This window comes from Notamacropus eugenii, chromosome 2, assembly GCF_028372415.1.
Source record: "Notamacropus eugenii isolate mMacEug1 chromosome 2, mMacEug1.pri_v2, whole genome shotgun sequence".
NCBI lineage: Eukaryota > Metazoa > Chordata > Mammalia > Diprotodontia > Macropodidae > Notamacropus > Notamacropus eugenii.
Genome location: NC_092873.1, coordinates 445,093,122 through 445,120,737, shown reverse-complemented (window position 1 = coordinate 445,120,737; position 27,616 = coordinate 445,093,122). Strand labels below are relative to the sequence as shown.

The 27,616-nt window shown below is 34.1% G+C and overlaps 1 protein-coding gene across 8 annotated transcripts in view; it reads right to left on the bottom strand.

Annotated features, from left to right (window-relative positions):
- KCNT2 (potassium sodium-activated channel subfamily T member 2) overlaps positions 1 to 27,616 on the bottom strand; it is a 528,526-nt gene that overhangs the window by 167,479 nt on the left and 333,431 nt on the right. For all 8 annotated transcript variants that reach the window (XM_072648322.1, XM_072648328.1, XM_072648323.1 and 5 more), the window contains exons 10-13: positions 26,156 to 26,320; positions 23,382 to 23,518; positions 18,684 to 18,747; positions 4,023 to 4,131 (exon numbers count right to left, since the gene is read on the bottom strand). In XM_072648322.1, coding sequence (XP_072504423.1) covers positions 4,023 to 4,131; positions 18,684 to 18,747; positions 23,382 to 23,518; positions 26,156 to 26,320 — 475 coding nt within the window. The remainder of the gene's footprint in view (positions 1 to 4,022; positions 4,132 to 18,683; positions 18,748 to 23,381; positions 23,519 to 26,155; positions 26,321 to 27,616) is intronic.

The following is a 27,616-nucleotide window of genomic DNA, read 5'->3' as shown; positions in this document are numbered from 1 at the left end:
ATCCTCACAACAACCTGGGAAGGTAGGTGCTCTTATTGTCCCCATTTTACAAATAAAGAAACTGAGACAGACAGTAGCTAAAGGACTTGCCCACTGTCACAAAGCTAATAAATATCTAAAGCCAGATTTGTACTCAGGTATTCCTGTTCCAGGTCCAGAACTCTATGTACTGATTCACCTAGTCACCTATACAAGTGCAATAACAGATAAGATGATGAGGATGAAATGTTCTCCTCCTTATTCCCACATGGCTTTGATATCTACTGCTAGATTTCTATGCTTGAAAAGCTCTTTAGTTTGTATATTTTAAAGCTTCTTTAACTACTGCATTAGTCCCCACTTTGTTACTATTATATAGTATTGTTTTGTCTTTTTTTTGGTTAGGATACTTTATAATTACTACATCTTCCACTATTATATAATTATTATTACTAGTATTATTATTAGTGATTGGCCCTAGAACTAAGACCAAAGAATGGAAGTTACAGAGAAGTAGATTCTGGTTTTTCTGAAGCCTGATTGATATAAAAAGGGCTGCCTTAAGAATCTGTGAACTCTCCATTTCTGGAGGTATTTAAACAGACTGAATGAGCATTTGTTGGAGATGCTGTAAAAGGGAATCCTTCTCTGACTCTCCCCATATGTTCTGCTCTTTCTAAACTAACTTTAGAGCTATAAAGAGAGTTTTAAAAGGCTCACAGAATTTTCCCCATCTTCCCTTTCTTTTTAAAATTCATTCCTTCCCTCAGCCTTTCAAAAATTTTGCAGCTCTAGATATAGGTTATCTTGCAAGATTATGAACTAAAAAAAAGTGCTCACGTTTAAGTCACTATGTATGGATATAGCAGAATTAGTGTGTCATCTCTGTTAACGAAGGCATGCTTGAACATAGCATATATGTGGGAGGAATTTATTTCTACCTGGAATAGCATACATTTTCTTAGAAGTAATAACAGCAATGAAGATTTATATGGTGCTTGAGAGTTTTCAAAGTGTTATAAATATGCTATGTCATTTATCTTTGCAACAATCTTTTGAAGTAGTATGATTTTCCATTATCTCCCTTTCATAGATAAGTAAACTGAGGATGAATAAGGTTGAGTGATTTGTCCAGGGTCATATAACTAGTACATATAAGAGACAGGATTTGAACTTGCATATTCCTGATTTCACATTTAATATTCTATTCAGAGGTAAAAGTGACATAGTAGAGGAAAAACCACATTACTGGATAAGAGATGAGGAAGATAGGATATAGATATTTACAAATACTAAAATAATTATCACATGTCAGAAAATATAAGGTACATTTTTTGGCGGGGGGAGAACGCATTGGATTAAGGTTATTGAAGGGTAGGGTACAAGCAGGGAAAGGAAAAATTAAAAACAGTGACAAAGAGAATTAAGCTTCTTTATCATCAGCACCTTCCATCATTCCAGCAGTTTGGGCACTAGCTCATCTGGATGTAGAGCGATCATGAATCAACCCGGATAATTCACACATATTTTGTCCACCTAAAAGGCCATGTTTGCTTATAGATTATATTCTATATCCTCAAAGATCTAATTGTTTGAGGTTCCCTAATACCTTTACCTTTTTGTGGTAAGAGGTAATTGAAATCTGTATTTTTGAACCTAGCTTTATAACAAACTTTCCCATAATTTTTTAAAAGACTACTAAATACGTATATAAAATAAATAATGTTTGTACAATTCAAGATAAAAATAAGACACATTTTAAATAAATGGAATAAAATAAATCAGAATTTCTAATTCTGTTGTATGTGATTCATGAATATGCAAGGTAATGATTGCTGATGAATACTACTAAATAGATAAGATTTAGAAATAAAAGCCAATGATATTTAATTCACTGCACATTAAGTGATACTATAAATACACTGCCTGTCTTAGTAAATTCATATTCTTTTCTCACTATATGCTTAAATTGTTTAGAACTTTATACATCACTCTCAAGCCCTTTTCATGGCATTTTAATGAGTGCAGGGTGCTTCCATCACTGCAGAATATGAATACAGCCCTATTGAGAAGCTGCAATCTCAGTCATAAAAAATATACAGATACTGTAAGTCTATAACATGGAATTTCAGGAGGTGACATAAACATGAAATATTGAAAGTGATTCTAGCAAAAAACTATTTTTAAAAAAGACTCATTTTACCAATGTTATTGGCCAAAGCAGGGCGAAACAAAATTTCAGGAAAATGTAATATGACTGAAAGTGTTTAAATTATGAAATTAAAATATATTTAATTCACTCTGTTTTGGGGGGCATAGTAATGAACTACATGTAAGGACAACATGGAGAATTCCCATATATGCTATTATGTAATTTACATTAAAATGGTAGTTCATTCTGCTAAACCTCCTATAGATCATTGATATGGGGTCCTGTATTAGCAAGCATCCTAGCGCACCCAGTATGGCCTGTTAGCACAGTTCTTTGATCTGCTTCAGAAAGGAAAGACAGCTTCAAAGGGGTTAACAGTTCTTCTTTAATTAAACATAAATGTCATTCACTAGTTCAGGGGAAAGGTTAACACCTTGGACTTGGAGTAAATACAAACAGAGAAAATAGGAGCAGAGAAATTAGCACAAAGATTCAACAGACAGGACTCTTACTACCTGAAAAAAAGTAATACAACCATCTACGTACACCACTGGATGAGAGAGCACAAACTTCTGAGTAGTGGGGGGGAGAGAAGCAGGGATGGGAAGGATCTTAACAAAGGGCTACTCAGAGTCCCATACAGTGAATCTAAAGGTCCTTCTCATAAGCAAAACCCCCAAAGCACAATACTTACTTCCCAGTATGTATATAACAAAGACTCAGCTCCTAATTGGCCAAGAGTCAGTAGGCACAAAACCTATGTGACTCAGCACAGCTATGAACCATCAGGGTTCAAAGGCGATCAATCCTTCAGATGTTTTCAATGAGGCTGGGAAACTGAACTCCAAAAGGAAAACAATAAAAATCCCATTTTGCTTGCTCTTACAGGTTCAAGTAGAATAAATGCAATATCTATTCCACACTAGGGCCCTTCAAATGATTTAAGTCAATTCTCCTGTCTGACCTCTTCCCAAGCCCCCAAATCTTCTGTGGTGCAAACTAAACAGTCCCAATTCTTGATAACATAATCTTTCATCAATCTGGTTAATTTTTCCCTTTCTGTTTCCCTTCCTGATGATATTATTGTCAGCAAGTCAATAAACATTTATTAAGTGTTTGCTGTGTACCAAACACTGCACTAAATTCTAAGGTTAAAATGAAAGGTAAAAGACAGCAGTATGGCACTTTTGGTGCTGTTTTCAAATAAATAGCATTTTAAATAACATGTAAAAATAAATATTGTTAGACATTACTTACGCATGAATCACTGCATGTAGCCAAGGTTATTTATCAAAACTTAAACAATCCAGTTGGTCATGTATTCCATATGTTGTCTACTACTCTGAGATCAGTTCTGGTTGGTTGATATGTCCAAATATTTCAGGTTTTTTTAATGTTCATTTGTTTGTCTGTTTGTTCCATACTTGTGATTTTATCAGGGCAGAAAAATCCTGGTGTGTAAATTCTAAGTTGGGATATAGGCTTGCAACTCATCTATAACCAAGTCTTAAGAGATCTGTTAGACGCATTTAGAGTTTATGTGCATGGTAGCAAAGCTAGTATGTGTCAGAATCAGGACTTGAATCCAGCTCTTCTTGAATCTGAGTCACTCTTTTATCTACTATGTCGTATTGCATTGCTCCACTGTTATAATTACTCTGATGAACCAACCATCTATTAACTGACTGTAGACACACAATGAGCAAATTAACCTAAAAATCATTTGACTCCATAGTAGCATATAATTGTGGTAAAAATGAAGACTATCTACATAAGATGAAGAAAACACATCATTTTGTCTAGGCCATCATCAATTTACTAAATTTCTACTAATTAGAATACATTTCAGTGAGTTATTAAAGAAAAGTACATCTTTTAATGCTAAACTTACCAGCAAATTTGATGTGGAATTTATTTTCAGGCTTCAATATCTGGACATACAAAGGACAATTTGGAGCAAAATCTTTGACTGCCCATGCTCTCAGAATTGTTTGGTGATCCTAAAAGAACCAAAATACATAATGATGATGATGATATGGCTAAAAATGGAAATCTGAGGAAACAGAAAAATCAATTATAATGTCAAGAAGCTGGCAAGTTTTTGACTGGGGTGTGGGGCAGCGGAAGGGAGGGATGGACACAGAAAAGAAAGAGAAGAAGTTGTGCATTATTATAGGAACACAAAAGGCATTGTAGCCTTTCCATAGTTCTTCTTCTAGTGGTGTTCTTGTTGTTTTAATCTGGACTTTTAAAGAAATGAGAATTCCATTCAACATAGAAAAGAAAATGAGGTTTTGTTACCACTAACAAGTATAAAGAATTTTATTACTGAACTCAGGAAGAAATAATATGTGCTGGTGCTTGGTGATTTCCTGATGAAGTGAAGGGGAACAGCTGTCTATAGATGTAGAACAGACATCGTTAATTACCAAGCATGCTGTCTCCCTGAAGTGTGTATAAGAGATATGACAGAGAATCTGACAAGTTTCATCAAACCTAGTGATTATTGCCCACTCCTGAGAATTCAAATAGGAATGAATTATCACAGAAGAAACTTGGATTATATGTCTAGTGACTTTTAAATATTGAGGACATTTAAGTACTTGGTGCTAGGGGGAATACCTAGGCTTTAGTTTTTAGTTTCTTTTTGGTTTCCTTTAATATTCTATTTTGACCAATTATACGTAAAAACAAATTTAACATTTGTTTTTTTTTTAAATATTTAGTTCCAAACTCTCTTTCCTCCTCTCCTCCATTGAGAAGCAATGTAGTTTGAGATAGGTTATACATGTGCAATTGTGAAAAATATATTTCCATGTTAGTCATGTTGCAAAAGAAAAACAACAAAAAGAAAAAAGTATGCTTCAGTCTGCATTCAGAATCTGTCAGTTTCTCTCTGGAGATAGATAGCATTTTTAATCATACATCCTTAAGGATTGTCTTGGATTATTGTATTGCTAAGAAAAGTTGAGTTATTCACAATTAACCATCATATAATATTGCTGTTAACTGTATATGATGTTCTGTTTCTGCTCATTTCACTTTGCATCAGTTCATGTAAGTCTTTCCAGATTTTTCTGAGAATATCCTGCTCATCATTTCTTGTAGCACAATGGTATTCCATTACAATCATGTACAACAACTTGTTGCCCAATTGATGAACATCCCCTCAATTTCCAATTCTTTGTCACCAAAAATGAACTGCCTTCCCTTCACTTATCCCCTTCCCCTCCCACTTTCCTATAGGTTAAGAGATTTCTATACACAACTGAGTGCATATGTTATTCTCTCTTTGAGCCAATTCCAATGAGAGTAAGGTTGACAACACCTCTCCCACCTTCCTCTCCACTAAAAAAGCTTTTCCTTGCCTCTTTTATATGAGATAACTTACACCCCTTCTACCTCTCCCTTTCTCCTTCTCCAAGTACCTTCCTTTTTCTCACTACTTTTTATTTTTCTAGATAATCATCCCATCATACTCAACTCATACTTGTGCCCATTTTCTATGCATACTCCTTCTAACTTCTCTAATGATGACAAAGTTTTTAGGAGTTACAAGTATCATTTTACCATGTGGGATGTAAACAGCTTAACCTTAATGAATCGCTTATGATTTATCTTTCCTGTTTCCTTTTTATACTTCTCCTCAGCCTTGCATTTGAAAACCTAAATTTCTATTCAGCTCTGGTCTTTTCATCAGAAATGCTTGAAAATTCTCTATTTCATTGACTGTACACTTTCTTTTTTTTTGAAGTTATCTTTTGTTTTTTGTTATTAATTCATTTGTTTTCAGTTTTCTATAATTGCTTCCATAAGTCCTAGATTTTATCCCCCTTTCTTCCACCTCCATCCCCAAGATGGCATGCAATTGTATATGGATTCTAACTTACATTCTTATTAACACATTTTCACATTAGTCATGTTGCATAGAAGAATTAAAATGAATGGAAGAAACCAGGAGAAAAAACAAAACAAAACAAAACATAACACAAGAGAAAATATTCTGCTTCATTCTGCATTTTAATTCCATAGTTCTTTCTCTGGATGTGGAATGGTATTTTGCCTCAAGAGTCCTCTGGGAATGGTTTAGGTCCTTGCATTGCTGTGAAGGGCTAAGTCTACCAGAAAAATTCCTCACACACTGTGGTTGCTAAGGATAAAATGTTTTCCTGGTTCTGTTCCTTTCACTCAGCATCAGTTCATATAAATTGACTGTCCATTTTCCACTGAAAGAATACATTCAGTTTTACTGGGTAGGTAATTCTTGCTTATAATCTTAGCTCTTTCACCTTCTAAAACATTATATTCCTAACTCTCTGATGTTTTCATGTAGAATCCATTAAATCTTGTATTATCCTGTCAAAGACTTCACCATATTAAAGTTGTTTGGTTCTGGGTTTATTTTCTTTGATGGGTTGTAATATTTTCTTGTTGATCTGGGAGCTCTAGAATGTGTCTATAACATTTCTGGGACTTTTCATTTTAGGATCTTTTTTGGTACTTGATTGGTGGATTCAATTTCTACTTTTCCCTCTTTCTGGAATATCAGAACAGTTTTCTTTGATAATTTCTTGAAAGATTATGTCTAAGTTCTTTTTCTGATAATGGATTTCAGATAGTTTAATCATTCTTAAATGATCTCTCTTGGATCTGTTTTGCAGGTTAATTATTTTTCCAATGAAATATTTACATTTTTTCTATTTCTTCATTCTTTTGATTTTATTATCTCTTGATATCTCATAAAGTCATTAGTTATCACTTGCCCAATACTAATTTTTAAGGAATTGTTTTCTTCAGTGAGTTTTTGTGCCTTTTTTTCCTATCTGTGCCTCATTTACTATCTGACCTTTACAGTTGTTTAAGGTGTTATTTTCTTTAGTAATTTTGGTGCCTCCTTTACCAAGCTGTTGACTGTTTTTTCATAATATTCTTACATCACTCTCATTTCCCTTCCCATTTTTCCCTCTTCCTCTCTTACTTAATTTTTTGGTCTCTTCCATGACCTGAGACTAATGCATGTTTTTCTTTGCAGCTTTAGATTTAGCAATTTGCACTTTGTTGCCTTCTCCGGAGTCTGTTTTGACCATCTCTATCACCATAATAACTTTCTATAGTTGGGATCTTTTTCTGCTGTTGGCTTATTTTTGTTAGCCTATTTCTTGATTTTTAACTCTATTCTAAAGTGAGGCTCTGCTTCTGGAGTGGAGGAGGTACTATCCCAAGCTTCATGGTTGTTTGTTTTGGGTTTTTTGTTACTATTTTTAGAGATAATTCTAGAGACCTGGAAGTTTTTGGTTCTTCCAAGGTGGTAGGGAAAGGTGCATTTACTACTCTCCTGGCCTGTGCTCTGATCAGTGAGCAATAACAAGCACTCTTTTCTGTCCTGAAACTATGACCAGGGTCCCAGCATCCCTGCAGTCACAAACTCTAGTGCTCTAGTGCTCCTCCTGCCTCTAGGCCTAAGACCCAGGATTTTGACCCAGATTCAAGTATGGGCAATACCACAGAGTCCTGCTCCCTGTGACAGCAAAGGAACCCCTGAAATCTCCTCATAATCAGCTGTTCAACTCCCTTACCCTCTGTGGACTGAGAGGTCCAGAAATCCACACTGCAGCAAGTGATTCAATCACCCCCAAGGCCTCTTGCTGGTTTGTTGGGGCTTGGTCTATGCTGGACTGCATTGCCCTTTCACCCTGGTGCAACAGACATTTTCTGTTGATCTCCTAAGTTGTCTTGGGCTGGAAAATTGTTTCACCCACCCTTTTGTAAGTTCTGCCACTCCAGAATTTGTTTGGGGACATTACTTTAAGTTGTTTGGAGTAGTTTGGGGGAGAGCTCAGACAAGTTCCTGCCTTTTCTCTGCTATCTTGGATCCACTCTCTCTGTTTTATTTCTTGTTTTCATCCTACCTAATTTATGTCATACTGCTTTGCTCCACATGCTCTATGATACAACCAAAATTGATTACTTTTCATCCTCTATGTCAGGAGTGGGGAACCTGTGGCCTCAAGTTCACATTTGGCCTTTTAGGTCCCGGAGTATGGCTTGAATACTGAAGGCTGGATTCAGTCAAAGGGCTATACTTGAGGACCTAGAGGGCCACATGTGGCCTTGAGGCTGCAGGTTCTCCAGCCCTGCTCTATATCCATCCCTAGACTTCCTGTGCCTTTACTGAAAGCAACACAAAAAGCCTGTTTCTCCCTTCTTTCTGAGCATTTCAGTTTTTCCTGTCTTCAAGTTCCAGGTCAAATATCAACTTTTCCAGTAAACATTTTCAGATAAATGTCCCAAGTAAGAGCTCATCAATTCCCTTTCACCTTAAGGAAATCTTTTTATGTACTTATCAAGTCATAGTTTTATTATACTTGTTTAAGTGGGTGCCATGTCCTCTTACTGTAAACACATTCAGGGCAAAATCTACATCTAAGACAATATCTATATTTCCCACAATATACAACACAGTGCCCTCTAGATAGTAGTGTTTGATAAGCATTTGTTGAATTGAATTCTTATGGATGAAACTCAGGACCCTGGAATAGAAGGGACAATATTAAAATGAGTAATTATCCCTAGAACAGTCTCAAAGAGCAGGATATGATATTTTGTTGTTTTGTTGTTGGGACCATGGCTTACAATACCAGGAAAATGGATTCCTAGCAAAAGATGAGAGTCTTACTAACCTGATCAAGAGGTCCTTACACTAAATTTGAAAGTAAAGAGTGAAAAGACCCAGGAGGAAGTATTATAGAGGAAAATAAGTATGATATAGAAAGAAAAACTATAGCAAAAAAGATACCTATGAATTCTAAGGAGAAAATAACAAGAAAGGAGATTGGAGACAATACTTATAGGTCTAAAGATTTCTAGTCCAATGCATAGAATACAGATAATAAAACAAACTTGAACAGTGAATAGAAGAAAACAAATGCTATCTCTATAGATAATAGCAACATTTGATGACATAACACTCTTTCATAAGTAGAACACCATAAAGTGATATCAGTACAAAAGAAAATCCTTGCCCAATGCAACAAGTCAGTGTGACTTCATTAGAGACAGATGCTAGACTAAACTCTCATTGTTATTTTTTTGACATGCTAATCAGATGAGAAAATTCTATACATATATTTTACCTAGGTTTTAGCAAAATTTTAACAAAATATTTTCATGTTATCCTTGTGAATGAGATGAACAGATGTGTGCTAGATAATAATATTATTGGTTTGTAAAATGTTTAATTACCAAATTCTGATGGGTCAATGTCAACATGGAAAGAATTCACTAATTGAGGGTACCAGAGTTTTTTGTCATCATACTGTGTCAATATGTCAGATCACAGGATTTAGAGAAAATCTTAGATGATATGTAGCCAAATCCACCCATTTTACAGATGGGGAAACTGAGATCCAGTAAAGTTAAGTGACTTGCCCAAAGTGACATGAACAGTAAGTGGTAGAATTGGGATTTGATCTTGAGTCACATTATTCCAAATCCAACATTCCAAATTTTGTGTGCTTTCCACTAAATCAAGCCTACCTCATTAACATTTTTTCAGTCTGTCTAACAAAGAAAAAAGCGTCATGCAAATCCAATTATAGCTAATCCAAAATTAAGAGGGAGAGCTAACACATCACATGACAACCAGAATCCAAAAAGATTTCAGCATGCAAGAAAATGGAACTCAATTAATTAAAATGAAATTCAATAGAATTACACATAAAATCTTGAATTAGGGGTTCAAAAATAATTTATATAACTATAAATGTGGAAGTGTGACTAAATAATTCATTTTAAAAAACTGAGGCTTAGTGAGCTGTAAGTCCAATATGAATCAGAAATTAATAGCAGCCAAAAAAGGAGTACAATCTTAAGCTTTATTAAAAATAGCATATTAACTACAAGGAGGAAGGGAAGAGAATAAGCATTTATTAGGCACCTACTATGTGCCAGGTACTCTGCTAAATACTTTACAAATATAATTTGATCCTCAAAACAACCCTGTGAGGTAAGTACTATTATTATCCCCATTTTACACATAAGGAAATTGAGGTAAATTGAGCTGTCCAGGGTCACACAGATATTTAGTGTCTGAGGCCAAACTTAAACTCATGTCTTGCCTAACTCCACATCATATTTATATTTATAGAACAAACTAGTTGATTGTCCTGATGCACTCTGTACTATTCAAAGAAAATCTGTAGTATTGTTTTTCATTGTGTTCAGTTCTAGGTGCCATATTTTTTGATGATATTAATTAGCTGGAAAGTATTCAGAGGAAATGCCTGGAAAGGTGAAAAGGACATTGAGATAAGCTTCACAAAGACCAAGTAAAGTAACTAGGGATCTTTATGTTAGGGAAGAGGGAATATTGGGAGGAGACATAAAGGCTTTCTTCAAGTACTAACAGACTATTTTGTCTAAGAGAGATTACAAATGTTCTATTTTACCCCTAGAAGATAAAAATAGGAGTGAAAGGTGGAGGTTTTTTGAGAGAAAAATTCAGTCTTGATTTAAGGGGTTGGAGGGGAAGGGGGAAAATTCCTAACAATTAGAGCTAGTCAATGGTTTAATGGACTGCTTCAGGAGCTAATGAGTTTCCCCTATTATTAGATGTGTTCAAATGTAGTTTGGATAACCATTTAAAAGGGATTGTTGTAGAGTCTCAATTTGATACAGTTTAGACTAAGTGGTCTTTGAAGTTGTTTTCATTTCTGAAGGTCTGTCCTTCTGTGATATTAGATGGGGCCAGGGAAATATGCTATATATCTAGAGAGTTAATCTGCATAGAAATCCATTAACCTAAAGTAGAGAGAATATGAATGAAAATATAATAAGAAATAGAAACAAAAGTAATAAAATTCTCCATAATAGTAATAATAATAATGGCATTTATACAGAGATTTAAGGTTTTCAAAGTGCTTTATATATGTTGTCTCATTTGTTATCTGATTGTGGGAAAATTTTATGGACTACCCAGCCATACCAAGAGTATGGATACTAATCCCTCACTGAAAATTGCAAAAATGGCACAAATGCAAAATACAATTGATTTGTTGGCCTTCAGGTACCTGGGCATCTGCTAGAAGTCTCTTTCTGTATGAATGAAGAATATATTCATGGATTTCCTTGATGACAATTTTCTCAGGAATAAAATCAGTTTATTTCATCAAATGTTTACTTTGAATAAGTAGAGAACGTGCCAAGGGGGATTACTACTCTAGATTTACTTCTAACCAAGGAAAAGATGGTTATTGACAATACAGAAATGACAGAAACCTAGGGATAAAGTTGCCTTGTCACTTAGCATTTCTTATATTTAATAGACCATTGAATACACATACTTTTGGAAATTAGACTTCAAGAAGTTCAGTGGAAAACACAGGTATGATGGCATGATCAGAAAAATCTCAATGAGAACAATAATCAAGACAGTTGTTATTTCTAAAATAGAAAATTGTGACTAAAGAAAAACAATGAGAATGAAAATGGAGAGGCATCAACATTGCACACATGAAATTTTTTAATGATTTCATATTTTAAAAGAATAGTATGAAAGATAGTCAGTCATCAAAGAAAAATATGAAAAATCCAGTAGACATCTATAAGACAAATATCAGTAAGTCTAAAGTCTAAAATAAACAGGCTTGTGAAAAATGATATTTTCTAATAAAGGAATTCTAAACTACTTTGAACCAGAATGACAATGGGAAAAGAAACAATAACAGATGAAAGAGGAAAGTGGAACTTATCCACTACTATTTTGTTTCGAACTTTTCTACCAAGAAAGGTGATCTTCAAACTGAAAAGAGTGGACAGAAATAGATCATCCTGCAAAATAAACAAAGAAGTATTAATGAAACCAATGTTTATTATGTGCCTATTTTTTGCAAGGCACTGTGCAGGATAACAGGGATGCAAAGATGAAAAGTGAGCTTATGTTCTAAGAAACAAAATATCCCTATCCTTTCTACTACTTCTCTTTTTCTTCTGAGGGTATCCCTATCTTCTTAGTCAACCAGGTTTGCAATCTTGTGGTCATCTTTGACTTCCCTCTCCCTCATCCCACATATCCAAACAGGCACCAAGTGCTATAAATTCTTGGCTAGGCCTTTATCATTGATCACCTAGAGTATTCCAGAACCTCCTAATTAGTCTCCTTGCCTCTAGTCTTTTCCCTGTCCAATCTATCCCCCTTCTTGTTACCAAATAGATATTCATATTACACAAGTCTCACTATGTTAACCTATTGCTTCTGATATTAGTTCAAGAAGTTCGCAAAGCGGGTGATACCACCCCCTGGCAGGTGCTGGAATGATCCAGAGGGCTGTGTTTTTTTTTGAAATGGCACACATTTAAAAAAAAGTTAAAGGAAAGATAAATAGATTAACTTTTATAAAATTAAAGGTTAAAGAAAGTAGACTTCCAGGAGAGTGCTGAGCAACTATTTTAAAGGGGTGGTATGCCAAATAAGTTTGAGAACCTCTACCTAGAATGAAACAAAAATTCCACTATTTCATTTAATACCTTTCAGTGGTAACTAGATGGTACAATGGATAGAACAATGGATCTGGAATCAGGAAAATCTGAGTTCAAATCTAGTATCAGATACTTACTGTGTCATCTGTGCTTTTTTATTACCATTTTCTCATTATCATGTTCATATTATGTCTCTTTTTCTTTATGTACTTAATTTATTATTACTATCTACTTTTCATAACGAATAAAACAATGAAATAAAAAATTGGAACAAAAGGATAGAATGAGCAATAAAACTAAAAAACAAGAATAAAAATGGGAGAAAATCAATAAATGAAATATTCTTAAAGTATACAATAAAAACAGGCTTTATTATGAGGGAAAAACAAAACAAAAAGAGAAAAAATAATTGTAGTAAGTGTAATGACATTTATCTAGTACTTCAAGGTTTGAAAAATGTTTTACATCTGTCATCTCATTTGATAAATGAAGCATAAATGAGAGATTAAGTGATGTGCCTAGTGTCATATGATTAATGTCTGAGAAAAAATTCAAAATCAGTCAATACACATTATTATGCACCTAATATGTTCTAGGCATTGTTCCAAATGCTGGATATACAAAGAAAGGCAAAAGACAGACTATAAGAAATTCATACCTATTTTCCTGATTCAAAGTCTGGTCCTCTGTATGCTATGCCAATATGTAAAGGGTCATGATGAGATTGGAAAATACGAAAGAATGGGGAAAAAAGGAAAGGAAATTGCATTTATAGAAATGTTGAATTAATAGGCTTACATGAAAACATGTTTGACATGAACAAGAATAAGAGAAAATCATTTTATTACTTTTGTCATAAAAAACCCAACAAAATGGAGCTTTTACAAAGTCTCAGTTACACAGCATGCTTGAATATGCCTTCTTGGTATGAGCATGACCTCAGGGATTATTCACCCCCTCATCTTCTCATATGTCCTCTGACTTAAATATCAGTATTTTCTTTTGAAGTAAATGCTTATGGTAAAGTGAGCAGAACCAGAAGAACATTGTACACAGTGGCAGCAGCATCATGCAATGATCAGCCTTAATAGATTCAGCTCTTAACAATGCACTCATCCAAGACAATTCCAAATGGCTCATAATGGAAAATGCTGTCTGCATCCAGAGAAAGAACTATGGAGTCTGAACACAGGTCAAAATATACTATTTTCACTTTTGTATTGCTTTTTCCTTTCTCATGGTTTTTTTCCCTTTTGTTCTGATTCTTCTTTCACATCATAACTGATGTGGCAATATGTTTAATATGATTGTACATACATAGCCTATATTATATAACCTGCCATCTTGGGGAGGGGGCAAAGAAGGAGGGACAAAAAATTTGGAACTCAAAATCTTATAAAAGTGAATGTTGAAAACTAAAAATTAATTAAATATTTAACGTTTTAAAATGCTTATATAAAAGTATAAGTATATGTGCAAATTTGTTTCCTTTTCATTAGCCTTCTGTAGCTGAAATTCTCTCAGAAAGGAGGAATTTTTCCATCTACATCATCAGAAAGTGTTTTGACCTTAATAATGCTTTTCAACCACAGAATATTAATTTTTGATTAGATTCCAGTCCTTTATCAAGCAGGAGAACAATGAAACCACCAAAACAGCTGCTGTGCCTCTTTCATATCCATGATTTAACAGTGAATTTCTAAAAGTAAGCATTCTAATAAAGACATCTTGTGAGATGGTTTAACATATGAATGCATTCATTTTCATGAAATATTATTAATTCCAGGGCATGATTCTTTATACTACCTATTCATTTTTTTTCAGCTTGATTTAATTCAAAACAAAACAAAAAAAGGGCAATGTACAGAAACTAATTCTAGGGTTGGAAGCAGTTCTCCTAGTGCTAGGAACACTGCTGCTAGAACAAAAAGAATGATTCAAAAAATTTTGCAGTGTCAGCAATCAAATAACTGTCAGATTTTTTTTAAATAAGGCATCCTATCTGTCAAAAAGCGTGTGCAATCAATATTTTCAGATACTATACTCTGTTAGCTGAAGAAATATACTTGGGAGCTCTTAATAAGGCACTAGAATAGCTTAGTAACAGATTTGAGGAGGGGGAAGAGAATGTCCCTTAAAAGTATTAGCACACATTGAATTCTATCATAATAATAAAAGTAAAGGATTATTCTATACTTAATAAATAAATTATATTTCTTTATGCATAAAGGAGAAGACCTTTCCATTCTACTAAATGACTCACCAATAAGACTGAAGACGTCATTTAAACAAAATACTGGAAAATGTCGAACATGCTCAAAAGATAATGGTTAATATAATTTCGCTAAACTAGAGAGTACATAACAGGGAATTGTATAAAGTGAGCTCCAAAGAAAAGAGTTCAGCATAATCATATAATTTTTGACTTTTTAAAGCAAGCATAACCTATTGGTAAAATCTCAATCACCAATCTGGTATTTGGTTGGAAGGCAGTGATTTTCATTGGAATAATGTTTTTCAGTTCAGTTTTTCATCTCTTCACTTTCACTGAAATGATATGGAATACTTAATAAAGATGCTTAAGATATATGATTCAATTCACTTTACTTATTATTATATAATAACATGAGAGGCAGCATGATGAAGTATGCCAGCCTTAGAGTCAGTTAATCTTTCAATGCAGTCAGGCAACTCTCCAGTGCTTTAATTTGCAGAGGAGGTTCTAATTTGTACTATTAGAGGAAGTTTCTTCAATGAAAAGTCCTTATAGGGATGGAATCATAGGCTTGGATTAAATGGATAGAGAGAGCATCTCATTCAGAGAAGACCTGATTGCTACCTCTGACAAATACTAACTGGGCAAGTCACTTCATCTCTCAGTATCCAAGAGAATTCTCTAAAACAATGAATTGCAGAGAAGATACTGCTGTGTTGGTGGAGGAAGTGTCTCATCTGTACTTTGATATATATTTACATACACACACACATACTTATATGTACATGTAAATATGTAATCCAGGTGTATATATAGATATAAATATATACATATAAAGAAATCAGTATATATGTATGTTTATATGTATGTATATGTATATTCACACATATAGAAGACATTGGTATGTATATATATATATGTAAGTATAAATATATAAATAAATGAATGCTATCAGTGTATAGGCACACATGTATAGAAGATATTGATATATAGGAGTTTAATGTGCATATATACCTACATAGATGTGTATATCCATATACATAGAAGATATACACATGTATATATCCATATACATGTATGTTAGCATAAATATATACACATATAGGTGTGTATGAGTATAAAAATATATGCATATATGGAGAGAAAATATGGACATATATGTATATATACACATATGTATCATTACATAGAGGTTGTGTTCTAACATTAAAGCAAACAATGCCTAGAAACCTAATTAAAGAGAAAAAAAGTTCTAATTTCGGGCAACTATGGCATTACTAAGAAAAGTATCACAAATCTTACAGGAGGTAGGATATGTGCAAATTCCATCTTGAAAAGGCATGTGATGGCATACCTATTGCAGTAACTCAATAAACTCAATGTGTTCTTTGATGCTTCTCTTTTTTATAGGTATGTATGTAGGAAGACATTCCTTATTGAAAAGTTAAATCTAAAATGAAACTCTCTTAGAACATACAGATTTTCTTGTGTTACAAAGCCAATATATATCTGTTCACCTTGGTGGTTGGACTCAGCATGGACAAATATTTAGAATCCCTTGGTTGAACATTCAGTGGTGATAGGGCATTGCTTTTCCTTTTCTACATTCTAAGAAAAAAGCAAGTAACTTGAAAAATATGTTGCTCTCTGAAGCAGTCCTAAAGAAGATTTAATAATACAGATGAGATAATTTGGCTTTATTGAATGAGAGGGAGAAATGAGAAGGAGGCAGAGACAGAGATAGAGACAGATACAGACGGAGAAGAGAGAGATAGAGGGAGAGTGGGAGAGAGGAGTATTGATCAAGATGTAAAATTATTAGTGAAAGTAATCCATAGCTTCAAGACACATAAATACTGTGAATATTACATACTGACTGAGTTACTTGCTACATGTACTCTAATTTGATTTGGCATTTGGCATAGATTTCTTGTAGTAATCAGTGAGTTATGCTACACCACTTCCTGTGAAACAAAACTGAGTAGACACAGACCAAAGAAGAATACCTATAAATTAGTAGTAATAGTAATTATGAAATCAACTCTGCATTCCAAACTAATTCCATTCCTAAGAAATAAGGTGACTTCTTTTAATTACATGGAATCACTAATTTCTTTAACAGGAAATCAGGTCAATCCACTAAAAAAGGCAAAGATGTCTGGTGTAAAAACACTAAAAGCCACTTTTCCCCATCCTCCCCAGCTGACTTATACCCATTCTAGTCCTATTCTCACTGTACATATCAAAGTTATTGTACTTGACATACATCATCTTATATGAGTCTCAAAAACAAACCCTATGAGGTACCAAAAGTTTATTATCCCTACTTTACAAATAAGAAAACAGAGAGGTACATTGAGGATAAGTGAATTGTTCACAATCATACATAGAGCAGTTCTTCCTAATTACAAGTTCAGCATTGTTTCTACCTCATAATGTTGCCTCTCATGACAAAGTGAATATACAAAAAAGAAGTGATTAGTTTGGCCTTTCATAATCATATCTCATTTAGATAAGTGTAAACTAAGATTAAAAAATATTTGACCAGAAGGAAAATGATATAATCATTGATATTGCAATAGCGAGGACCTTTGAGAACATCCAGTCAAGTTCCTTCATTTAAAAGACACATAAACTGAGACCAAGAGGTTGTGATCTTTGAAAGGTCTCAAAGGTTAAGTAAGAAGCAGGTCTTGTAATAACAAAGTCATCATCAGCCATACTATGACAAAAAACATCCCTAGCAGGACCTCTTAGTCTAGCTAGTGAAGTGCAGATGAATTATTTTAGGAATCAGCAGGAATATCTTTAAAGAACAAGAGGAAAGCTTACAGTGTTAAAAGCAACAGTGGCCATGATATATTCTTCACAGCTTATCCTATGAGGACCTCAGATCTAGCCACCACACATCCTCATCATTTCTCCAGAAAAGAGCATATTTGTCATTATACAGAACTGTGAAAATGATTTCCTCTTTGTCAGACAGACATGACTAAAGAAATGACTGATAGGAACATAAAATGTCAATATCAGAATCCATGAAATCAAAATTACACAGAAACTATGACATAGAAATCTAGTACTATACACAGTACCTGAAATAATTAAACATATATATAGATATATATATATACACGTCTACATATATAGACATATATATACATATGTAAATGTGAGTGTGTGTATTTGTATGTATACACACAAACATAATGTGTGTATACCTTTGATTCAAATCAATTTAACAAACATTTAAGTGGCTGCCATGTGCAAGACTGAGATTGTATGGTAGGCACTGGCATTTGACTCATCTGGCCAATCATTCAAATAATTTTCCCAAGATGAGTAGGACTGCATTGTACAGCATTGCACTAAGGTACTACAAGAAAAGTTGCTTAACTACGTACATGCAGTACCATTAATGTGTAAATTTAACTGGATCACAGATTGTTAGAGGTGAAAGGAATTTTTAAAACCTTCTGATCCAGTCCTCTCCTTTTACCAATAAAAACATGGAAGCCATTGAGCAACTTTGCTTAACAAACACTGTATTAGATATTCAATAAACAAATAAAATAGCTACATAGCAACAGCACAATTTGTATATCTGTTACTTCACTTTGTGCACCAAGTGTCTCTGAACCAGTGAGGTGCTGGAAGAACTTCAAAAACCCTCAGGCCGACTCAGTCCACATGGCAACTTTCTTTTTTGGAGAAGAGATTTTAGAACCAAATATTCTCAGTTAGGATCAATAAACATTTATTGCACAAGAAAAAAATAAAAATAAGTGCTTAAAGAGGCAGTAAGGGACAAAGTATAACCAGTCAGAAACATGGGTTTCTTAAGGACAGCTTTACACTTACAGATGATGTCCGGTCCACTTCACACCGACTACTTAGGATAAAACAGGCCTCAGCATCATCCATCCTAAAAACAGACAAGAAAAAAGGAATCATGTACTGAAATCTATATTATACTTTTGACTAAAATCCAGAGCTGTAACACATGCATATAGAATTTTTCAGTTTATGCAAATAATAAATAGAAGCTGAATATCTAACAGATCATGCCAACATTTTTATCATTTAAGCTTCTTCTAAACACTGTTAGACACTACTATATTTGCCAGAACGAATTCAACATTTCCTATAATGTCAAAGTGAAAAGGGTGCCAATTTTTTCTCAGTTCTAGAAATGATTAATTTTCACATCAAAGTTCAGGAAGTGAGCATTATTTTTATGATAAATTTTCACATTAATATTCAATAATAACTGCTTCCATCGCATGGCAATTTTACCTGTATCATCTGATTTTATATACACAAAACCCTCTCCATTCTACAGATCAATCAATTTATTCATTTATTCAGTGACTACCACGATGTTCCAGGTATTCTCCTAAGTTTTAGGAACATGAAGACAAAAGGGATGCAGTCACTGTCCTAGAAGAACTTCTCTTCTAACAAGGAATATATGAACAAATATAAGTAGATAGACTATATATATATATAATGAGTACAAGAGAGGTAACTCAAGAGGTAGGTCACTAGGACTTATTGAGTTCACTTTTAGATTTGTTGGGATTAAGATGTCTACAGGGCGTCCAGTTGGAGCAGCCCAATGAGCTGTTTGAAGCTATCTAAAAGAAAAACTGAGTTTCCAAAAAGTGAAAGAGATGAGAAATCTCATTCCAATCCAGGGGACAATCAAAACAAAAAGAAGAGTGATGGAATAGAGTGTGTGCATAGAAAGCAGACTAGCATGGATGGACTATAGATTACAGTGTAACGTATAATAGGAGAAGAAGAAAGGAAAGGAAATAGCTTTTATATGGCACCTACTAGGTGCTAGGCACTGTGCTAAGCACTTTGTCACAAATATTATCACATTTGATCCTCAAAACAACCCTGAGAAGTAGCTGATATTAATATGCCCATTTTACAGTTAAGAAAACTGAGAAAGACAGAGGTTAAATGACTTGCCCATGTTCACACAGCTAGTCAGTGTGAGGTCAGATTTGAACTCATTTCTTCCTGATATTCTATCAACAATACCACCAGCTATCTCCTTTAGGAGACTGGAAAGATGGGAAGGGCAAATTTGTGAAGAGTTCTAAATGTCATTTTTATTTTATCCCAAACAGTAATTACAGGCATTTATCGATTGATGAGTTGGTTTTTGCCCCCCTCTTTTTTAATTCTGAAGTTAATAGGGAGCAGTTAGAATTTATTGAATAAGAGGTTGACATGGTCAGAATTAAACTTTAGGAAAAAAATAACTTTGCTATTTGTATGTATGGAGGATAGATTGGAATGGGGAAAGGTGTAAGGTCATAAAGTCAAATATGAAACTAATTGATCCAGCAAAACTAGGATTATGCTGTTCCAAAATTCATTTTGAAGTGTTATTTAAAGTTGGAGGGGAATTTGGGAGAGTTTAGGCAAGTTTCTGGCTTTTCTCCACCATCTTGGCTTCATTACCCCCATCCCAGAGGCATATTTCAAACTGCTCATTGAGTTGCTCAAATTGGATGCCATATAGACATCTTAATCCCAACAAGTCTAAAAGTGAACTCAATATTTTCTTTCCTCTCTTCCTAGTTTTCCCATTACTATGGAGGGTACCAACACCCTCCCAATCAACAAGACTCAGAGCTTAGGTTGTCATCCTCAACAGTTTGCTCTCTCTTAATCGAACATATCTGATCTATTTCTGAGTCTTGTCGACTCTACCTTCACAGAAACTTTTGTATAATCCTCCTTCTCTCCTATAACACTTTATTACAGGCTTTCATCATGTCATACCTATACTACTGCAATGACCTGCTGCTTGGCTTCAGACTTAAGTCTCTCTCCACTTCAATCTATGCTCCATTGAGCTGTCAAAGTGACTTTATAAAGCCCAGTTCTGACCACGTCACTCTCCTATTCAGTAACTCCAGGGGCTTCCTATAGTCTATAGTATAAAATATAATTTTATTATGATATTTATTGCCATTTGAAGTCCTTTATAAGTGTTTCCCCTTCTCAGGCTTTTTATTCTTCTTATACCCCATTTTCCCCCACCCATGTACTCTTCCCAATGCTTAGAATTTTCTCCTTTGTTTCAACCTTCTCACTTCTCAGATTCTTTTAAGACCCATCTAAAATGTCTCTTTCAAGAAGAAGCCTTTCTCTTATCTGTCTTACTACTAGTGCCTTCCATTTGTTGATTCTCTACATTTTATCTTGTATATGCAGAATTGTGTATGCAGAATTGTTTGCATATCATTTTCCTAATTACACTGTAAATTTCTTGAAGGCAGGAGAACTGGCTTTTGTATTTTTTGGTAGCCCCAGGACTTAGCATAGTGTTTAGCACATAGAAGATTCATAATAAATGTTTTTGACTAACTGATTAAAAAGGACCAGAACTACAAAGGGTCTGTGTGAGTAGAGAGAAGGGAAAATTAACAAAAAGACAGCAGAGATAGAAACAAGATTTTGCAATTGATTGAATATGTGTGAGATTAAGAATATGAGATTAAGGCCTAGAAGATGATCCCCCAGTTAATACAGTTTCCAAAAAGCATCAAAGTAATAACTAAGAGTGGATGTTAGTAACCGGAACAATTTCTCTCTTTACAGGACCATGGTATCATATTTAATATAATCAACTCACCTGATGCACTCATACACTGCTAAAGCAATTTAAATTTAGTGCATCATTAAGCATATTAATTATGCTTACAAAATGCCTTACTTCACTTTCAAGGAATAGTTGAAACATTAAGAGAATCTTTTGATTAAGGTAAACTATGTAAGCAAACCAAAATAGCCTCAGTGCTCCTGCCAAACTCTCAGAGTGCCAACATAAGAGAGCAAGAAACAGTGTTTGTTTTCTAAGTCATCCTAATAGTTGGAACTCCCTCTTGATTTTTTTTTCATTGGCCTCAAGGAAGTGTGCCTCCCAGAAGATACAGTGAAGAAGTATTTAATTACAAAAGGACTTGTCAAAAAACAACTCTCTAGCAACTGTCAGAACAACCACTGTTATGGAACAGTATTTCTTGCTAAAAAAGTTTCCAATATGGTGACTCTAGCTACTGATGATGCGTCATGGATTTAATATGTAATATAGCATTTAAAACTAAGGTTCTTAAACATGATGTAGTGTGATCCTCACATGTAGATGAGAAAACTGAGGCTGAGAGATGTTAAATGAATTATCCAGAGAAACATAACTAATAAGGAACTATAGATGACTGTTTTGCAAGGAATTAACTGGGGCCTCTTCCCTCGACTATAAACATGAGATTATTTCCATTTAATAAAAATTATCTTTGCTACCATGTTGTGGTTCTTACTGTTCTGGAGGTCTCATGATTTGAATTCAAGCCCATCACTGACTGCATTTGGACAAAAATACAGTCCAAGTAGACCTGAATAATGTTCAATATTGTTTTTATTTTTTTAATTCCATATAAATGTTTATCTCAATATCAAACACTTGGTGCTCAATAAAACCTTGATGAGCTAAAATATTCAGTGATTTGAAGGTATTTTAACAAATAATCTGAAAAACTCAGGATTCTTCTTGTATGGCATTGCCAGGGGCTGATGAGAGGTAAAAGAAGAATCTTCCATCTTCATTGGAAAACAGAATCCTACTTTAATTTTGAAAATTTCACAATGATTATCAATATGACAATAAATGTTTTAGCCTTTATAATACTTAACAAAAGTTTCAACACTGAAATCTGTTAAATAGAAAAGGATAAGATGGAGAAAGGAAGTTTGCAGTGAATTTCAGACTTTGTAGATGTTAAAATTTTCAGATCATACCTATTTTTGCTTCATAAATATATCGTCAGGTGGAAGGGGAGAAAGGAAAGTGTGAGGATGAGGGGAGGAACTGAGAGTGAGCCAAAACATCTAGAATCTTGACCTAAAACTCTTGGACTAGAACATATCTGTTGACTGGTTAAAGACTACTTAAGGGTAGCAGAAGCTATAGGGATGTTTTTATGTAGTAGCTATCTGAATGCATTTGAAAATTTTATTACGTTTTATAGACTTTATGCCTTTGAGAGGCAATATCGTGTAGTAGGTAGGAAGCTGGTCTCAGAACCTGGAAGACCTTAATTCAGATCCCACCTGTAACATATACTGACTGAGTCACTCTGGGCAAGACTTTCTCAGTGTTTTATGTAATATTTTTTTTTGTTCTTTGTTTAAGACTCTGAGGTCCAAATCTACAACAATAGAACTTTCCTCCCTTTGGAATTCTCTGTATCAATGAAGTCACAGTTCCAATCCATTTCCCTCTCCTATCACTATGCTGTGAGGTCAAAAACAAACAGACAGACAAATATGTATACAATTAAACATGTCACTCTGTTTCTGTGGTGGGTTACATAAGAACTTGGGACGTTCTGGTACCCCTTTTAGAATTGCATAGAACATAATTCTTAAGAAAAATGAAAGACTTTCCAATGAATAAGATCAGGCTAATGGTAGCAGCACCACATAATGGTGATTGAATATAGATAAGAAAAATGTTAAAAATCAAAAAATACTTACTTTGCTCTCAGTAGATCCTGATCTTTCAGGGCTGAACCTTGTAGATAGATGACTCTTTGAGACCACATTGGAATCTGAAGTACTCTTCGAACCTGAACGTCTATTTCAGTCGGACATAAAATTACCACATAATAATCCTGACAAAAATAAAAATAAAGCAAGTCCATGAAGAAAAAAAATTGGTGTGTGCTATCTAGGTGGAATAATTTTCTAAATAATGAGAACTAGTTAAATTGAAAATCCTGATAAAAGATATCTTTATAATGAAGGTGCTTTTATAATGTCACAAAATGTAAATGAAAGACATTCTATTCATGTAAACATGATATATCTGACTCATCTCCATATTATTAGTGATTGGGACAGAGTCATGAAGAGAGACTGACACAGAAACAGAGACGTTATCTTTCTATCTATATATTTGATAGAAAATGTCTCTCACCACTTGCCCAGAACTATAACACTGTGGTTAGTTTTCTCAATAGGTAATTCCATGCGAATCTCCTTGTTCAACATATACCTACTGCCAAAAGTAATAAATAACCCAAGGCAAGGTTGCATATGCTTTGCATTCATCTTTTGACCTTAACCCTACATAAGTACCAGTGTTTGTTTTCTTATATCCCATGCATGGGCAAAAGTAGTCATTCCAAAAAATGCACAAGGGGAAAACAAATAGAAGTAAGAGGATGTAAAAGTAAGAGACAAGAATGTCTTTAAAATAAGCATTCTTAACTTTTTGTGTGGACCCCTTTGGAAGTCATGAACTCTATGAGTCTTTATGAATTTTTTTTAATAATGGAAAAGAATGCTCAATTTTACCTAGATTTTAATAAAAATAGTGATATTTTGGGATTCCCCAAAGTTCATAGAATCCCTGAAATCTATCCACATACCCAATAAGGGTTCATAAACCCCAGATTAAGAAACCCTATTGAAAGAGTTATAAATGAGGAAGAAAAAAGCCTCAGAAAATGTGAATTTGAGGAGAGGGGTTTGAATTCCTGCTCCAATGCAGAATAAAGGTGTGATCATGGGACAATCACTTAATCTCCATTTAGTTTAGTTTCCTCTTATAAAATGGACATAATTACACTTACACAACTTTATTGGGCTGATGTGTGCAAAGTATTTTGTAAATCCTAAAGTACTTTAAGAATGCGGGTTATTATATTGCCTCATATGAAAGGATTAAGATATCATTTCAGAAGACAATGTGATAATATTTTCATAGCTAAAAAGGAATGTAGCTTATGCTATGAATGTTACTACTTCCAGTGGCACTGTTGCTAAACAGAACACATAGGGCACTGAAATCTCATGATGTATGAAAAATTCCTGTTTGTTAACTATTATTAAATGATTACAGAACACTATAAATCAATATATTGTAACATAGTCTCATATCTTAAAATGGCATAAATTCATCACTATGGGATTAGTTTTATTCACTACATTCAAATAACCAGCAGGTCTAACTATAGGAATAGCAGTCCACTACATAAATGATCACCTATTTTTTCTAGTCTGCATCTACCAAGGGCTTTTTAGAGAATCTGCCTTTGTGGATACTGCCTAGAATTAAAAAAGAAAATTTATCTGATTTTCTCTAGAGGTCTGGTTCTGTAAATATTAACTTGCAAAATTCATTCTCTCTCTCTCTCTCTCTCTCTCTCTCTCTCTCTCTCTCTCTCTCAGGTTTTATTTTGCTCCCCCAATTGATCCTCTTTACAGTACATCATGGGCATACTTGGCAGATTTCCCAGCATGAATGTGACAAGGAAAAAAATACAGAAAATAAATGTGAATTTCTTCAAACAAATACATAATTATGTGAATAATATCCCAAATATTTACATAATTTTACTTAACACTTATAAACAAAACTGTTAAAAAAGAGAAATATTTCACAAAGTTCTGAACTCATAGATCTTCTACTGTGAATTGTGTTCACATTTTAACAAAGGTGTCTTTATCTCTTGGTATTAACCAGTTAACACTACTCAAATTCATCAGTATTCATTGATGCTAAACCTCCATATTATATTTTTAATTTGAAATTTAATTTAAATTTAATTTAATTTAAATTTAAAATTTAATTTCATTTAAAATGAAATTTAAGGAGCCCTCAACAGAAAAGGAAAGTTGTCATGTGTTACAGCCACAGTGACAGGGAGGGTTAAACTCTATTTGCATAGCCAAAGACACACAATCATGAAGCTTTGTGGCTCTAACTCTGGCTTTATACATATCCTAAACCCATGTGGTTAGTACCAACCTTCCAGGTAACACCCTATCACAAAAATATGGCTTGCATTCTTCCAAGACTAAGTACAAATTGCCTGACATTTCTCCCTTAGCAACATGTATTAAAATTTCATAGAATTCAAATAAGCAGATGATAGTAACAGGAACAAATTTCACTGTTTATATCATTGCATATTAAAACTCAATGTTTCATGAAAATATTACTTATGCCTGATCTAGGGAGAAAGGGACAACTTTTAATTCACAGAAAGCTCTTTCTTTGTAATGATAGCACAATTCCATCTGTCTCATCTTTTTAGTTACAGAAGGCAGCATAAAATATAATGAATGGATGCATTATTTTATGTGTGCCACTGATTATAACTGTAGTGTCTTTATTCACTCCTTCCTAAACTCAGTCATAAAAATGACAACTTTCCAGAAGGCATAGTGCATCAATTTCTAATTTATTTTTTATTATTTTACTTTTTTAATCCAGTAGAATAAGTATTCTATGTCAAAGGTACCTGTAGTCTTGGATGAGCATAAAACTCATTTAAAAAATCCATAAGTAAATCAATCTTCAGGGAGCTAACACACAGGACAACATGCTTCTCTGTCTGAGCTCTGTGACGACTGTAGTTTCCACCAGACTTCTGTCTTTCCATCCACAAAAAGGCCAGCTGTTCAAACTAGAAAGAATTTTCACATATGAATAAAGAATGTCAGGTTTGAAATATAGATCAGTGTAATGCATTTAGTGTTTCATTCTGTTTATCCTCTCTTAAATGGAAATTCTTGAAATTTGAGTTATCCTTGTTGCCTTTTAACAATGTTGCTTTCACATGAAAACCGATGAGTGAGTAAATATGATCTTTGGCTCAAATACTATTCTCACATATTTAGGCTCAAACAAAACCCCACATTTTTGCTGTAGTTTATTGGTTGGTTGGTTTTTTTCTTCAGGAGAGTGGTTATTGCTTGGTTTGTTTTGTTTTTTTTCTATCTGGACTTGTGATTTCATCACTTTAGGATACTTCTTGTATGGAAAGTCACCCCACGTTGTAAATGGGCAACTTGTCTTTAACTTATTTTCTTGAAGAGTTGTTTGGAAATACTGTGTGCAGTTAATGGACTTGTTTTTGGTGATACAGCTAATTAACTGTCAGCAGCAGAATTTAAACTCTGGTCTTACTAATCAAGGGCATCAATCTATTCACTGCAGTAGGTTGTAGACTGGCATGATTGCTCTTATTGAATGCTATTGCTGTTGAGTCATTTATCCATCATGTTTGACTCTTTGTGACCCCATTTGGGATTTTCTTGGCAAAGATACTAGAATGGTTTGCAACTTCCTTCTCCAGCTCATTTTAGAGCTGAGGCAAACAGGATTAAGTGACTTACCCAGTGTCATACAGCTAGTAAATGTTTGACACCAAATTTGAATTCAGGATGATGAGTCTTCACGACTCTAGGTCTGGCACTCTATCCACTATGCCACTTAGCTGCATCGTGAATGATATTATATGATGCCAAAATGTAATAAGAAAAATCATGCCAGTATACAACCTGGCACAGTGAACAGAAGGATTGCAAATATTAAAATATTGAACTTGACTTTCCATTTGATTATTTGCATTGACTCTAGCATTTTGGACAGTATCAAAAGGAAAATCTCTGAATCCTCCCATATTTTCCGTGTATATGTAACTCATATCTGTCTACAAGAGATACTCAACATTATATACAGCCATATTCTAGCTACTGAATAACCAGAAGATCCCACTCTTTCCTTACTTCTCTACTTCTCAAGGAAATGAAGGGAATGAAAGGGTTAGGAAGAACTCTCCTATATAAACTTAAAGTGTAGGTAAACTACACCAATTCACTGGGGTTGTAAAATTGAATTTGTAAGTGCCAGTGGCTTGTTCCAGCATGATTCTGCCCAGCTCAAACCCTGCTATACAGGTGTAAGGCACAAGGCAATA